Source organism: Gavia stellata, chromosome 5 (assembly GCF_030936135.1).
Source record: "Gavia stellata isolate bGavSte3 chromosome 5, bGavSte3.hap2, whole genome shotgun sequence".
NCBI classification, from domain to species: domain Eukaryota; kingdom Metazoa; phylum Chordata; class Aves; order Gaviiformes; family Gaviidae; genus Gavia; species Gavia stellata.
In genome coordinates this window covers 26612068-26629491 of record NC_082598.1, presented here as the reverse complement: position 1 = coordinate 26629491, position 17424 = coordinate 26612068, and the positions used below count along the sequence as shown (strand labels likewise).

The 17424-nt window shown below is 46.8% G+C and overlaps 1 protein-coding gene across 2 annotated transcripts; it reads left to right on the top strand.

The window, feature by feature from the left end:
• The first annotated feature begins 5014 nt into the window (after positions 1–5014).
• On the top strand, positions 5015–12188 carry RBM47 (RNA binding motif protein 47). Of its 2 annotated transcripts, XM_059817881.1 has the most exons (4): positions 5015–6164; positions 7651–7857; positions 11403–11605; positions 11937–12188. In XM_059817881.1, the coding sequence occupies exons 1-4, from the start codon at positions 5036–5038 to the stop codon at positions 12186–12188; spliced, it is 1791 nt and encodes a 596-aa protein (XP_059673864.1). In that variant the 5' UTR covers positions 5015–5035. The 2 variants fall into 2 exon arrangements, with proteins under 2 accessions (XP_059673864.1, XP_059673863.1); XM_059817880.1 differs by lacking the exon at positions 7651–7857 and having other exon boundaries at positions 5036–6164.
• The last annotated feature ends 5236 nt before the right edge of the window (positions 12189–17424 follow it).

Genomic DNA, 17424 nt, shown 5'->3' with positions numbered 1-17424 from the left:
GTTTTAGCTATTTTTTTTTTAGCAAGTTTTCATGACCAGTTTACTGTGGGCTAAAAAAATGCATGAGTAGGGTTGAACACTTTGGAAATAGGTATTTCTGAAAACAATTTTCTTGAGAGTGATTGCTTTTTGACATGAAAAGGTTAGGTTCTCTTGGCAGCCCATTTTGTAAGGCAGTAACAACAGGAGAGAGCTCTCAGACCAGACACGCCTGGGTTTTTTCTCATCAAGGCAGATGATATCTGAACTTTGTGAAGGTGTTTATTGTGTCATGTGGCAATGAATGTTGTTAAGTGTATATTTAACTACATCAAGTAGGACTACATGGGCTCTATAATTGTCTTAGGCAGTATATACTTATGAAACCCTGGTCTGTGGAGGTGCATGGAAAAAAACTGAACACATTTGACTGTGAATCTTGATTCCAAATAAATTACATAGGGATAAATGCATTTTCGGTTCACAAAGAATTTTTAATTATTCACTCTCACAGTGTTTGCAGCAAAAGTGGCCATCAGCACTTAGCAGCAGCTTCAAGTACAACTTCCAATACTAGAAATCATCCTGCTGGTGCAATGCAAAGTGCTGGAGAACATGCCAGTTCCTGGACAGCCACCGAATTACTGGCTGGTTTCTGGTGGGCAGGGGAGGCTTTGCTCCATCTCTCCTCTCTCCACAGTCCTGGTGCCCGTCTGTAGCCCATCTGTAGCTTTCTAAACTATAGCCCCAGCAACTGAGCCCTGCAGCTAACAGAATACAGAGACTTTTATTTTGTAAGTTGACCTAAAAGTGATGGTAATGACTCATTTCTAAACTTACCCAAACCTGGGGTGGTAAGTAAGTAATTCACTTGCCAACAGATGGCCCATGTAAAGGTAATGATTATTCCCCAGTAAAGTGTTTGTTTAACAAGCTTTGCTTTCATTCAGGGAAAGGTGAAGTCACACTTTTAGGAACAAATTGTCAAGTGAAAAATGGAAATATTTTTCTCTGCCTTAATTTTTTTAATTATATGTCAAATAATTCCCACGAGTAAAATGAAAAATGTCTGACTGTGACACATTAAAAAGGGGGAACATTTGAATCTGAGAGAAACATGTTTATCAACAACATTTTAGAGCAAGAAACTATCAAAACTGATGCACTTCCATGAAAGACCTGGCTTCAAAGAAATTGTGTTTTCTAAAGTATTGCCTGGGCATCAGCATCACTATTACTGCCCTCCAACTTCTCTGCCTCCCCCTCCACTCTCCGTATTTTTAAATTAAAATGCCTCAGAAGTGTCAGCATGTAACACTCATGGCCCAAACACACCTGCAGGATCAGGCCCTACCATAACTGAGGCACAGAAGTCTGGTTTCTCAATCCCAAACGCAATTAGGAGCTGAACCAGGCACAGTGGTGGTTGCCCTGGCTGGTGCAGAGGCATCTCTGGATACAGACCAGGACAATTCTGAGCAGCTCAGAAGCTTTACTTAAAAAAATCTGAGGTACAAGGAATTAAACGGGTTTTGTGGACGATACAAATCAGACTTAGGTGCCTAAATTTTGTGCCCGTATTTCTGTGGACTTGGGCCTACTGTACTAGTGAAAGACCTGCCTGCATGGTAACCAATGCACTGAAAACAGCCAAATCGTTCTAGTGAAGGGTGTATATCAGAGTCCTCGTGGGACAGAGAGAAACCTGCATCCCACTGAATAACAGAACTACATAGAATAAATAAATCAACTGTCTGAAGCTTTGTCCTTTTTTGGAAAATAAGCCTGTCAAGCCCAGATTGGGCGCATTTCTTATGGTGGTTTGCAGAGTTTCCTACAGGGGACAGTGTTTTTTGACAGTTCCATCAACAAACTGGTCCCAAATGCAAATCATGGCAAATAAATCAGTGGATGATGCAAAGGCTGATGGAGTTGTAAAAACCAATGAGGAGGAGCCACTCAGTAGGTGGGATCTACTCAGAAGGCAGTTAGGATAGGGCTGAATGCAATGTTGTGGCATTTAGGAGTAACAAGCACAAAGCATGCCTGCCACACGGGACATAACCCCAGCAAGTGGTGATTCTGGAAAGGACTTGGGGTTAGAATTGACAAAAAAACTCCACGTGGTTTGCTAGTGGGAAGGTGTGGAGAAACAGGCCTTGGCAATACACACGCATGAGGAGAAGAAAGAGGGATGATCTTCATACCTTCATATCTTCAAGGGTGAAAAAAGTGAAAAAGACTGAAAGGCTAGAGAGGTTCATCTTGAGGGTGCTCACAGGGCACGTGCAGGACAACCAAGGGATCAGGCCCAGCCAGCACGGGTTCATGAAGGGCAGGTCCTGCTTGACCAACCTGATCTCCTTCTATGACCAGGTGACCCGCCTAGAGCATGAGGGAAAGGCTGTCGATGTTGTCTACCTGGACTTCAGTAAAGCCTTCGACAATGTCTCCCACAGCATTCTCCTGGAGAAGCTGGCGGCTCGTGGCTCAGTCAGGTGCACTCTTCACTGGGTAAAAAAATGGATGGACGGCCAAGCCCAGGGAGTTGTGGTGAATGGAGTTAAATCCAGTTGGTGGCCGGTCACAAGCGGAGTTCCCCAGGGTTCAGTTTTGGGGTCAGTCTTGTTTAACATATTTATCAATGATCTGGATGAGGGGATCGAGTACACCCTCAGCAAGTTTGCAGACGACACCAAGTTGGGCGGGAGTGTTGATCTGCTCGAGGGTCGGAAGTCTCTGCAGAGGGATCTGGACAGGCTGGATCGATGGGCTGAGGCCAATTGTATGAGGTTCAACAAGGCCAAGTGCCGGGTCCTGCACTTGGGTCACAACAACCCCATGCAACGCTATAGGCTTGGGGAGGAGTGGCTGGAAAGCTGCCCAGCAGAAAAGGACCTGGGGGTTCTGGTTGACAGCCGGCTTAATATGAGCCAGCAGTGTGCCCAGGTGGCCAAGAAGGCCAACGGCATCCTGGCCTGTATCAGAAACAGTGTGGCCAGCAGGAGTAGGGAAGTGATGGTGCCCCTGTACGCTGGTGAGGCTGCACCTCGAATACTGTGTTCAGTTTTGGGCCCCTCACTACAAGAAGGACATTGAGGTGCTGGAGCGTGTCCAGAGAAGGGCGATGAAGCTGGTGAGGGGACTGGAGCACAAGTCTTATGAGGAGCGGCTGAGGGAGCTGGGGTTGTTCAGTCTGGAGAAGAGGAGGCGGAGGGGAGACCTTATCGCTCTCTACAATTACCTGAAAGGGGGTTGCAGAGAGGTGGGTGTTGGTCTCTTCTCCCAAGTGACGAGTGACAGGACTAGAGGAAATGGCCTCAAGTTGTGCCAGGGGAGGTTTAAAATGTCTTTCCTGAGAGAGTGGTGAAACACTGGAACAGGCTGCCCAGGGAGGTGGAGTCACCATCCCTGGAGGTGTTCAAGGAGCGTGTGGACGTGGCATTGCGAGACATGGTTCAGTGGTCATGGTGGTGTTGGGTTGACGGTTGGACTTGATGATCTTACAGGTCTTTTCCAACCTTAGTGATTCTGTGTGATTCTGTGAACTGTCAAAAGCACCACAAAAACAGTTTTAGGTGAAAAAGTGATTGATTGTGAAGGAATTCAGGAGTTCAGCCTGCAAGTTTTATTAAAAAGACAGAGTCGTGCCTTGATTATACCACTTAAATAGCATCATAAGGCAAAAGCAGAGGTCTTGAAAGACTCTTTAGTCTATCAGAGAAAGGTTTAACAAGTAATCCTAGCTGGAAGCAAAAGCCAGACAAATTCTCATGAGAAATACAGCACGCTTGCTTGTCTGAGGAAGTGATTCACAAACAAGCCATAAAAGGAAGTGGTGGGGTCTACAGCTTTTTGATTCCTTAAAAACAAGGTCCTTCTGGAAGATATGATTTACTCAGGTAAATGACTCAATGTGCAAATAACAATAATATGTAATGGTCCATGTCATATACAATCACTTGTATTAAATGGTCTGATGGACCTTTCCAGCTTTAGAAGTCAATGAATTAACTACTCTCAGAGTCCCAAAGTGTCTTATTTAATTGTGCTCAGAAAGGAAGCCACTGTCTTGCAGTTGTGGTCATTAGCATGGTCATCTCCTCCTGTATGTCTGCATTTCCCGCTTTCTGCCATTGTTCAAATGCAGAATTAGGTTTCTGATATTTGCCTTCCTCTTGCGAGGCCGAGCTTGCAGACCTGTGCTGGCCGCTTGCTGACCTGTGCTGGCCGCTTGCTCTAAAGCAAGTTGTCTGTCATAAGGGAGTGATTCTCTTCAGCTTTTGTGAAGTCCTCTTGTAATAACGGAAGAGACAAACCCGTCAGATGTTGTACCACAAGCAGCAGGCAACTCAGAAGCTTGCCAGATTGCCCTTTGCACAAGAGAACAAGAATTGTTCCCCCCTGATGCTAAAGTGTATTTATTATTTCCTACTCAACAGTTACTGTGAAGGCCTAGAGGAGCTAGGGTTGTTATCAGATGGAAACCGTGCCTGGTTCTTCTCATGCATTTCCCATCTTTCACCATGGATTATAGCACCTGGCACTTGCACTGTTCAGGAGTAGATGGATTAACTGAGGAATGACTGAGAGGGAGGAGAGGGCTCTGGAGGTGGGAACAACTGGCTTCATGGCAGTATCTTCCCTTTCCCAATCCTGTGTCAGCTCCCTCCTACCCTTTCAAAGAGGAGACAAACCTCCCTAGGGTCTTGAGGTTTTGAGGTGCTTGGTGGCATCTGTTCATGTGACTTCAGCCTCCTGTGGCAGCAGCTGTCAGTGCCGGGGTGGTACAGGTAGGTGATCCTCAACTGCCCCCCTCAAAGAAGGGCTGTGCCCACATCCAGGATGCCCTCCCCCTGCAGTATCAATGTTCAGGCTGGTGTGGCTCATTCATATGCTTTTCTGCAGCCTTAGTCCCAGTTTGAAAAGCGACTTTGCAGAACAACTACAGGAAGACAAAAGAGAAGGGTGGGATTCTGGTGGTAGCTAGCAGCTTCTGAGTGTCCTTCTTCTTCCTTTGCCCAGGCTTTATCAGGCTGTGAATGAGTTTGGCACAATGACCGCTGAGGACTCCACTGCAAGGATGAGCAACGATTCCTCCAATGTGGCTACCACGAAAGTCCCCGAAGGCGTTGCCGGTGCACCCAACGAGGCAGCTCTGCTGGCCCTCATGGAGCGCACTGGATATAGCATGATCCAGGAGAACGGGCAACGCAAGTACGGCGGCCCTCCTCCTGGCTGGGATGGCCTGCACCCTCCTCGCGGCTGCGAAGTCTTTGTGGGCAAAATCCCCCGTGATGTCTACGAAGATGAGCTTGTCCCTGTGTTTGAATCCGTTGGCCGCATTTACGAAATGCGCCTGATGATGGACTTTGATGGGAAGAACCGCGGCTACGCCTTCGTGATGTACACGCAAAAGCACGAGGCGAAGCGTGCCGTCAGGGAGCTGAACAACTACGAAATCCGCCCCGGCAGGCTGCTGGGTGTGTGCTGCAGTGTGGATAACTGCCGGCTGTTCATCGGAGGCATTCCCAAGATGAAGAAGAGAGAGGAGATCCTGGAAGAGATCGCCAAGGTGACAGAAGGCGTGCTGGATGTCATCGTGTATGCCAGCGCTGCAGACAAGATGAAGAACAGAGGCTTCGCCTTTGTGGAGTATGAGAGCCATCGAGCAGCGGCAATGGCCAGGAGGAAACTGATGCCGGGAAGGATACAGCTATGGGGACACCAGATTGCTGTTGACTGGGCAGAACCAGAGATAGATGTGGATGAAGATGTCATGGAGACCGTTAAAATCCTCTATGTGAGGAATTTAATGATTGAGACCACAGAGGACACCATTAAAAAGGTCTTTGGGCAGTTTAACCCTGGCTGTGTAGAGCGGGTGAAAAAAATACGTGATTACGCCTTTGTGCACTTTACAACCAGGGAAGATGCCATTCACGCCATGAACAACCTTAATGGTGTCGAACTGGAAGGCTCGTGCCTGGAGGTTACCTTGGCCAAGCCGGTAGACAAGGAGCAATACACTCGCTACCAGAAAGCAGCAAAAGGAGGGGCCACAGCAACGCCCGAAGTAACTCAGCAACCTAATTATGTTTACTCTTGCGATCCATACACACTAGCGTATTATGGATATCCGTACAATGCCTTGATTGGGCCCAACAGAGATTACTTTGTGAAAGGTTAGTAAGCACAATTAGGGGATGTGATGGGCAGGTTTGATCTCAGGCTGGTGTGACCCAAGGTCTGCCTGAGCCAAAGGACAGCTGGTGCTATGCACTTTTTTCTTAAACACTCTTGTATAGGTCTTTTTGCAATATTTCTGTTCGATCTCATTGTAATATATGACTATACAGAATGTATTTATCTATAAATCATTGCTAACATACAGGCTAGTATGAGGGAGGCATCAAAAATACAGTTAAGAATGAGCTAATGGACCAAGCACAGGATGGGGAAGAGATGAATCTGGGTTTTACGAGTGCTGTACTAAGTCTTGAGCAAGTCCAGCTTCTGATGCCTCCTTCCAAAGAGCTGGATGCTAAGTATTGGAGACCGTGACAGAGTGCTCCCTTTGCCTTCTCCTGGAGGTGTGGGGATGTCAGGGAAAGCCTCAGTCGGGAGCTCTCCAGGTGTCATTTGCCCTCCACATTAAAATGACAGTAGTGCTGTGTCCTTTATAAAGTCATTTGAGAACTACGAGCAGAAGGAATCATGTGAGTGCAAAATAATTCTTTTATTATGTATACTTTAATTAGTTATCGGTTACGGTCATTAAAAATTAACCCAAAATCAGTTATTCATAAAAAACCCTAGTAGCTATAACTGGTGTTATAATTACAATTATCCTGCACTTACAGGAATTATAGTTTCCTGAAATTTAATGTGTATTTCCATATAACAGGCAGTTTAGCATGAACATAGTCTTAAAGCACCCATGTAAACCAAGAAATATTTTTAACACTAGTTGATCAAGAATTTCAGTTTCTTCTCAATCTCCAGATTTGTACTTGCAATGAACTACAAAGGAGTTAACTGACAGTCTAAATATTCAATTAGGCTGTCGTAGAGTGCATTAATACTGCAGCATCCAAAGTACTGTCATAACACGCATAGAGTCGCTAAGATAAATAAAGGCAATATTTTTGGAGATGGGGTACATTCACATTACTAATAAAACAGCAGAGAAAAACACCACTAGTAAAAATATATGCAATGGTGGGACAAAGTTGGTTAAAGGCCAGGTACAACTTTGGGCCATCTCTGCAGGGTCCTGTCACAGCCAGCTGGGAGGCTGGGTCTCCTCTGGAGGACAGCTGAGATCAGAAGCTGTTCCTACTGCATAGAAATCACCCCTGGAGGAGCCCCTCTCTCTCTGCTGACTGCGTTATGCCCATAACACTGGCCACAAGAGTTGCATCAGTATAAATAAACAGTTAATGTATGGTCAGAAACATCAAGAGCAAAACCTGAGTAGTCTTAATGGGTGCTTCTAAGGCCACACTCTTCTGTTTTCATAAGCGAAGTCACTAAGACTCAGATCAAACTAGCTTCAGCAGCCTCATTTCTAAGCACATGCCTCCTGGTCTCAGCCTGGGGCCATTCGTGCTCCCCACAGGGCTGTTGCTTTCTGTTACTCACCATCCTCTTCTATGTTGTTATCATAAGCAGGCAGCATAAGAGGCAGAGGGCGAGGTGCAGCTGGCAACAGAGCCCCGGGCCCCAGAGGCTCCTACCTGGGGGGATACTCCGCCGGCCGTGGCATCTACAGCAGGTACCACGAAGGCAAAGGAAAACAGCAGGAGAAAGGATACGAGCTGGTACCCAACTTGGAGTTACCTGCGGTCAATCCGGTGGCCATTAAGCCTGGTGCAGGTTAGTATGTGCAATGAAGGGAGGAAAGAGCAGAGGTGGCAGGCAAGCCCCCGCTCTGAGCCTCGTGTCAGGCATGCGGGCACCCCTCCAGCCCACGGCTGCGGCACTGGAGACAGCCCCAGGGCTGGGACTCAGCGCTCCCCTGTACCAGATGCTTCCTGGCCCTGGCCGGGCTTTCTGCAAACACCAGGCATGCAGCGGGCAGCGGACACGAATGTCTGGGAGCTCTTCAGACCAAAGGAAAAAGGGCTGAAGCTGTGCCCACCCCACCTGTCCCCTTTTGCACCTCCCTGGGAGGAAGCAGACTTTCCTCTCCATCTAGTCATGTACGCTAGAGCATGGTGACTGAGAGCAATCTTCCTCTCTTTTAATTTGTCCGCTGCTAATTTCACCCTGGGCGATTCCCACCCCAGATTTCGACAGGTCAGAGCTCTCCCCTGCCTAGTTCATATTTCTCTGGTGCTGTGAGGCTGGGAAAAGGACCTGGGGCTTTCCCATTGCAGCCAAGTCCCTGGCTGAGGTGAGCTCCTCTGTCACCATCAGTAGCATGGGGAAGGAGTGACACAGGAGCCCTCAGCATCCAGCTCACAGCCATGCAGCGACCTGCAGGAGAGCTTTCAGCAGTGCTGGGCTGCAGGGAACCAGCCCAAGGGCCGGGGCAGGGACCACTCCTTTCTGCCACATCCTCAGCTGAGTATCCAGCCCTTGCCCTTCCCAGGTGAACAGGATGAAGGCTGAGGCTCTGCAATTCATCAATATCCTGTTTGGAGAGATTTTTATTTGCAAAAGCAGCCCGAGGAAGAAGGTCCTTGTATGTGATGGGGCCAAGCCCTCTTGCAGAAGTCCTCAGGTCTTCTTCCCATTCCTCTCTACATGTAAATTGTAACTGCAGGACCTAAGCCGTGTTTTATAACAGAGCTGCAGTGGTTTCCCAAAACATGCTCCATACAGTCAGTGGAAACTACAGCTTGAATCTAATGAAGGCTGTGAAGTGTTCTTCATAATAGCTGGATGAGACAATGTGAGAAGAGGTCTAGAGGCAAAGGAAGGCTGTTAAGATTAGAGCCGTTTCCAAAGGAAGATCAGACTTCCTGACAAAACTACCCACTCACAATCAGAAAATGTTACTGCTACACGTGTTTGTAAAAATACTTCAGGAATTCCAGGTATTACTAAAGGATGCTTGAAAAGTGGGCTTTGAAATGCATGCCTATTAGTGGTGTCTGTAATTCATTCGACTGCCAAACAAAAGCCTGAAGCTCATGTCGAAATATTTCTACACTGGAAGCATGTTGAGATTCAGATTTCTTTATCAGGTCTTCCCCTCTTCTATGGTTCCAGCAGAGCCTCTAAGCATAGGAGCACCTGGTCCGTTTTCCCCAACCAGATCAGATGATCTAGTAAGAGGAACCACATGCAAGACTTACCTCTGTTATTAAAAGGGTATGACTCTGAAAGCACATTACCAGAATGGAGGAGTAGAGATGTACCAACTCTGCAAAGTTTCCTACCATTTGGAACAACCTTAAAGGTCATTTCTTTGCAAATGGTTAGAAAACTTCTGACAGGTCACCCCAATACCCCAGCTGCCTGTTATTGCTTTTCTGACAGAAGTTATTGCAGAATGGAACACATGAGCTCTCTGTCTTTGCATTGGTGAGAAGTTATCCAGGTTATTTAAACCAGTGATAAAACTGGTTTGAGCTGACCAGGTGGACTTGGTGCAGAAGGAGAACTGGAAAAGCTTATGGGTGGAGGTCTCTGCTTGAGGAAACAGTGGTAGACCACTGGCGGTGGAAGCATCTCTGCCTGAAAGATATCTGATCAGATCCCTTGTGGCACTCTCCAGGATCAAAACAAGAGTACTGCTTGCTGGCACCTGTCCTCTCCACAGGCAGACCTGCACCCTTCCACATAGCAAAGTTTCATCCCAGTGAAAGAAATCCATGTTTGTATCTGGCTTCATTTCTGATTTACTGGCTGCAACTCCCATAGATGTCAACATCACCATCATTTATTGATTAATCTGGTTTCCTTGTGAACAGCCTCACTGCTGAAAGCCTCAAGATCTGAACCCTGAAGTGTGCACTATAAGGCAACAACGGAAGTCATAGCATCACAGAATCATAGAATGGTTTGGGTTGGAAGGCACCTTTAAAGACCAACTAGTCCACCCCGCCTGCCATGGACAGGGACATCTTTCACTAGGTCAGGTTGCTCAAAGTCCCAACCAACCTGACCTCGAACACTTCCAATGATGGGGCATTCACAACTTCTCTGAGCAACCTGTTCCAGTGTCTCACCACACTCACAGAAAATAAGATCTTCCTTATATCCAATCTCAATCTACCCTCTTTCAGTTGAAAACTGTTACCCCTTGTCCTGTCACTACAGGCCTTGGTAAAAAGTCTGTCCCCATCTTTCGTATAAGCCCCCTTTAAGTATTGAAAGGCCACAATAAGGTCTCTGTGGAGCCTTCTCTTCACCGGGCTGAACAACCCCAACTCTCAGCCTTTCCTCATAGAAGAGGTGTTCCAGCCCTCTGATCATTTTCATGGCCCTCCTCTGGACCCCCTCTAACAGGTCCATGTCTGTCTTGTATGGGGCACCCCAGAGCTGGATGCAGTACTCCAGGTGGGGTCTCACAAGAGTGGAGTAGAAGGGGGGAGTCACCTCCCTTGACCTGCTGGCCATGCTTCTTTTGATACAGCCCAGGGTATGACTTGCTTTCTGAGCTGCAAAAGTACATTGCCAGTTCATGTCCAATTATTGTGATTACTGGGAATGTTCAGCAAAGCACATTTCTTCCCTAAGCAGTGCCATGAAGCTCCATTTTGGACCACGTACAAACTCACCGTCTCTGAACACCGTCATTCTGACCAGAGCATTTTCCCTTCATTTGGAAGACCGTAGCTCTAATTATTTTGCATTTTGCCAATTTTGGCACGAGGGATAATTTTCTAAAAAGCGATTTCTTTTCTAGTGTCATTAAACAGATCCTGTAGCAGAAAGATGGGATAAAACATACTTAGCCAAGTTAGTCCTGGGAAATGCATAACAGTAAATGAGCTGGTATTTCGCAGGATTGGCCAAAGGACGACGTATAGACTGGACCAGTTGCTGCTTGCAACTTCTGCAGTACGAACCACACTTTTCTTTCCAGGACCAGCTCTGCCTATGGCAGCTACATGTCCTTTGTTCTCAACAGCTGGAGCAGGGATCCCACTGGGATAGTATGCGTTCCCGCCTGTCCCTGTGCTTGGGCTGTGCTGTTGGCCGGGGATGGGAGAACAGTGGTGGTTGGAAGGGGTTGCATAAATCCAGGATGCAGCTCCCAGTCCCCAGCAGGGCTCTGGCCCTGGAATGCCTGTGACTGCACAGGCTCCCAAGGCCCTCCGCTGGCACATGGGGCCATCTGCCCTGATGAAAGCAACACAGAACTGCTGTGGAGACCCGTCGCAGCCAGGAGGGAGGGATGCTTGCTTTTTGAGATGAGATCCTGGAGACCCTCTCCCAACGCACCTGATGTGTCTGGTCTCTCCTAGTGGCCATTCCTGCCATCGGTGCCCAGTACTCCATGTTTCAGGCTGCACCGCCAGCCAAGATGATGGAAGATGGCAAAATCCACACAGTTGAGCACATCATCAACCCTATAGCCGTCCAGCAGGACCCAGCCAGCGCGGCAGCTGCTGCGGCAGCTGCAGCCGCAGCTGTAATACCGGCCGTCTCAACGCCTCCCCCCTTCCAGGTGAGTTCAGCACATAAGTCCCGCTTCCCATACATCCCGCTTCCCATACATCCCAGTTCCCATACATTCTGTTTCCCGTACATCCTGCTCTGCATACCCAGGTTGGGGGGAAAGCCTGGCCTTTTGCCCTACTTCCGTTCAGGAGATGCTGTCAAGGATATTACGGTGCCCAACAGCCCTGTGTAACTCTCATTCAACAGGGCACACACTGCCTATCCTCCCATTATCAGCTCCCCTTCTAGGACGTTTGCAATTCAGGGGGTGGAAACAGGATATTACAGCAATTTAAGCACTTTTTTTTTGAGGTCTGAATCCAATGCTTTCCTTCCAGGGCCGCCCCATCACACCAGTGTACACCATGGCTCCCAACGTGCAGCGGATCCCTGCCGCTGGGATTTATGGGACAAGTTATGTGCCGTTCGCGGCACCCGCCGCGGCGACAGCGACGATAGCCACGCTACAGAAGAATGCCGCTGCTGCCGCCGCCGCCGCCGCCTATGGGGGATACGCCAGCTACATCCCTCCAGCATTCCCAGCTGCGACCATCCAGGTCCCCATCCATGACGTCTACCAGACATACTGAGACTGTCGGCAGAGGAGGCGGTGGAAAAACACACACTGAAGGAACACTTTACTATTTATGAAGAAAGAACCGACTGCGAAAGAGTAAACATTCGGGCTCGGTAAACTGATGCAGAAAGTGAAGAATGTCAGAAAAAAACATGTTTGAAATATTTTCTACGCTTGAAGTTTTCACTAAGTTTTTTAGGCTATTTTTAAAATTTAACACGTCTGTATTCATACATTTCTAAAGGACCTCGATGCATCCAGCCCTCCGCTGACGTGCATTTATATGCATCCTAGTGGGGTTGCATAGGGTCTTTTTTTTTTTTTAGCAGTTATATTTTCAATATATTTGTGGTATGAAGGTTATTTTTTAGTAACTTCTGCACTCCAGAGATGTCTATTTTGTAGTGCCTTTAATAACATATCAGCTATATATTAAAAAGCACACCTGAGCAGCTAGGGAAAGTTTTAACAATATATTTTGAAGAATATATTCAATATTTAAAGAATACATAGTTTAGGGGTTTTTTAAAAGAAAAAAACAGCAAGTATCTTATTTAAAAAATTATACTGGAAAGTGCAATTTGAAAAATGTGCAAGACCTCTGCATTTTTGTGCTGGCATTAATACAATCTGCTCCTTCTTATTTGACATCAGAAGTAACTAATATTGCCTGCTTGGGAGAAAGAGGAAAAAAAAAGCCTTCTCACACAAATCTCTTCACAGTGTGATTTGCAGGCTTGTGTTAAGTACAGGAAAGGCACTGAATTTTCCTTAGCAACTGGATTTTCTATTTATTGAAGCTACTTGTAGTTGGAGCACATGCAGAAACGAGTAGCCGATATTTTGTGCAAGGTGTCTTGACTTAGATCTTCATCCAGTATAAAACCTAGGCTCTTTTTCAATGCTCTTTATTTTATTCTTTGAAGTGTATGTTGTAGTGACTGAGAATGTATGCTGCTGTCGGCGAGAGCAGGCGCGCTTTTGCCGAGAGGTTGAGCAGCGTTACCCATTGCTCCATCATGTTCCGTGAGAAATTTCTGAGGTACTAGGGGTGGTAGTGATATTGGAATTAGTGAAACTGGGCTAGCCTCCCTCCCGGCCTCCCTTCCACACTTAATTCCCCTTCTCCGCAACTGGAGTTGTACATGCACATCAGGGGTGGGAGCGATTAGACCCGATGATTTTAAGACATAGAGCTTGTAAATATCTTTTAATATACATTTTTAAAGTCATTTTATGTTGCAAATTTACATGGTATGTGGTTTGCCACAAAACAAAAACCTTTTATTGCAATGTTATAAAAAAGTTTGTTTTTATTAAGAAGTAAATATATTATTGCAGTGTTTTGTGGCCTGTTTAAAGGCTTTTATTTAGTAGTGCGGTGAATGTTAAATATAGTAAAATGGTAAAGAAATATCTTGCCCATTGTATGAAGTGCATCAGCCCTGCAAACACAGCTCCGGTGACACAAGGTGCGAAGCAGGGAGTGGGTAAACAATGTTCCTTTACTCTTTGTGGTATAAGTACCAACTGAAGGGGTTTCGTATTAAGTATATTTTGACAACTGAACCACTTCCAGACCACATCCAGCTCAGTTAAGTGACCTTTTAATACACTTTTTTTCCTTGCCTCAAAATTGAGCGGTTGTTTTTTAGGTGCTCTTGCTCAGCCAAGCTGAGCTCTCCTTAACCCCGTCGACCTGTTAGCAAAAGCACTGTGAGGAGTTAACCATTAAGTCGGACTCTGCCCCCCTGCGCCCCTTCCCGGAGGACTTTTATTGTCTGTCCCTGGCTTCTGAAAGTGCACGCAGACCTTAGCTTGTCCTGCCCCTTTGTAGGGCAAGAGGAGGTTATTTGAGCAAAGCCCTGAGGGGGAAGCCCCAACAGGGAGGCCAGCATTGCCTCCTCCAGCCCTCTGGCTAAGGCCTTGCACAGCTCAACACTAAATGTGGCCTGTGGGTCGATGGGCTCTGCACAAACACCCCTGGGGTCAGGAAAAGGCAGTCTAGTGGTTTGAGTCTCTGCCAGCCCCTTTTCAGCCCCATGCCATGGCTGACCCACAGAGGAGGGATGAAGGGTGATGGCTCCCTTCCCACTCATCCTCTCCCCAACAGCAGGATGAGGGTCCTGCCGCTTGCAGAGGTGGCAGGGAGAGAAAGGAACCAACGAGGGCAAACCCCAATGTGCCCCAGGCCACTGGTGGGTGCTGCCTGCACCAGGGCAGGAGCAGGCAGGACCTGGGGACACAGGCAGGATGCGGGGATGCAGGCAGGACGTGGGGACGCAGGCAGCCGGGTCACGCTAGGCCTCCCGCCCGTGCCTTTTACACTTGCTTCTAAACCATTTCATGTACACTACTACTGAGGTAAGTCTGATAACTTGAAATGTGAACATCTTTAGGTTAAGAACAAACTATTCAAAGAAAAATATATATATATATTAAAAAAACCAAAACTAGTGTGCCTTAGTCTCAAAAGAGCTGATATTTTAGGTATTTTGTTGTATCTCTGTTCTCTGTACTGGCAGAAGCCTCTGAGTTTATTTAGTTCTTGCGCCATTTACGGTACATTTCTAGGATGTAGTGAATAAAGCATTCTTTAAAAATGGAGACTGTTATTTCATTGCAACAGCCCACTGCCAGGTTTAGCCACTCCACCAAGGCTGTGCTCCCCTCTGAGCTGGGGAGAGCGTGCTTGAGGCAGGAGGGGAGTGGGGTGCCGCAGCCAGCATCCCCACGGGCTCTGGCGGGGAGGGGAGATGCACTGTCCTACCGGGTCCCCCGTCCCACCACCTGCAGAGGACAGTGACCTTCCCAGCAGGTGTACTGGGCATCTCCCCATTCTTCCAACAGCCTCCAATCAGCCTAAATCTCTTCGCACAACCAGTTTAGAGTCAGTGCCTGGATGTGGATGGAGCTGAAGGTGGCACCCCTCTATGCTTTCCATCCGCCCAGCACACAAAATCCCTGTAGCTTTGTTGCATGTCCTCGCTGCAGCGCAGAAGCACTGTGGACTGGCATGTCGTTTTCATCTTGGCATGCTCCAGCCTTCAAACACACAGAAAGCTGCACGTCTTGGCAGTATTTGCAGTCCTCCAGAATCCCTGGCTGTTTCTTTGGTGTAAGTACACCAGGAGAAAATTTGCTGCAAATACCAAGTCTGGGGAGAAGAGCAGTGGGAGGGAGCAAAGGTAAGCTGAGGCAGAGCAGAGAGATGGGAGAGGTGTTGGCCACCAAGATAGGGACTAGTGCTAGTGAATAATCCAAAAGAGAAGACCAGAATAAATACTGCATGAGCTTCTATGTCCCTCTTAAGAAAGCAAAAGTGTCTGCAACTTCCTACCTCTAGCATCATTTCTCCTAATGCAATTAGGACAAGGCACTTTATGCCAACATGCCTTTGGTTTCCCAAAGGATACTAATCATGAGAGGTTTCCCTAGTCTTTTTTTGTGCAAGGAAATGGAAAGAAAATACATTTTTAAAAAATTTTTTGTAGGATTTGAGGGTGGGGATAGGGCCACCTAATTTTGCCTGTTTTCCCTGTGTAAACATTGCAGGTTTGGTTTAGGAGTCTGTGTGTCCCAGAAATAATTTCCACTACCAGGTCAATCAATCTTGCTCAGGGAATGGGTAATCAACATGATGCCAAAAGCAGCTTTCAAGGAGATATAGTCACATTAGGACTTTACCTGTCAGGCAAATCATCAAGTCACACCAGAAGACTGACGTCTTTCCCGCAGTTCATTGCTGACCTTTCCACTCACTAGAGGTCCACCTACGTTCACTTGGATGAGAAAGAAACCACCAGCAAACCATGGCCCTTTACAGGTATTCAGACGTGAGGCATGCCCTTCACAAAAAGCAACATTTTCCAAGTGAGATGAAGAAGGGTGCCACACTGAATTGTGTTTCTGGCTTTTTCCTCTTTCTCTTTATCCAAGCTACCAAAGATAAAAATGAATCTAAGCAGCTTTTTCTAAACAGACTCTTTACAAGATATTTTTTTTATTTTCCTAGGCTGCTGGTTTCTGACTTCAGTTTTGTAAGATCTTAATTAATGATTAACCCATCGTAAGGTTCAAACATGCAAGTCATTCTCAGGATATTAACATAAACAATGCCAGAGAAATGCAATTGTGCTTTCAAGACGACCTTGCTGCCTTGGGAATGTCAGGAGCTCTGCTGAGGCCTTGGGCACTGTGACAACTCAACACACTGCCAAGTTGATCCTATTCCCTTTCCGAACGTCTTTTTTGATGATCCTGAAGAGCAGACATGCACTTCCCTGGCTGGTATCAACCTACATCGCTAAAAAACAGCTTTGACTTTTTTCAGGAAACACCACCCATTAACACAACTGTGATACAGCTACTATACAAACAGATTAACAAGAAATTCAAGTGGATTAACACCACTCTGATATTGCAACATCTCATTTATATAAGCACTAGAGCTCAAAGTATATGCAAAATGCATTTTTGATACGTCTGAAAAAGTGTATGTGGTACCCCATCTCCTTCTCTGTGGCTGGTGTTACATCCCTAACGTCTCTTGTCTGGCTGTGTCCTGAACACCTACTACTGAGCTCTCTGCTCCCCATATACCTATCATCAGCCACAAAACTGGCCCATAATGCTGACCTGTAAAACAAACAAACTTCAGACCTACCTCGTAACAGGAGAAACCACCTCTGCTGTGCATCTAAAAGCCAACAAAGTCGGGTATCATTTTCCAGTGTGTCAACTCAATGCTGAATCACACTTGACTGAGTTTCAGGGCCAAGTCCTACCTGGCAACAAAACAGTCAGAGGGGTGTTGCAGGGAGAAGCTGCAAGTTAGGGAATTAAAAAAAGGCAGTTTTGTGGCACCAAGTCCTTCCCTCCTGGCACAAAGGCAGGCTGTGCCATGCAATTATGGTTGCTCAAGATGCCAAAGAGCAAAGAGACTATGGAAATTTTTAGAAATTTGCTGCCGCAGAAGTACTTCCATACAAAGTATTTCCTGTCAAGATGATGAGTTAGATCAGCTTTTTTTTACTCCAGCTAGAAGGTGAGGACTGGAGTTCGTTGGTTTCCTAATCAAAGAAGACAGAAGCTCTGCCTCGCAATCCTCGCTCAGGCAAAACTGCAGGTTCTGCATGTGGGAGGTGAGCAGTCAAGAACTAAGTCTTCACTAGAAAACTTTCTGGGGAAAAATGCTCATATGTGCTCAGGTTTGTCCCATGTGCACCAAATGGCCATGTCTTCCCAAC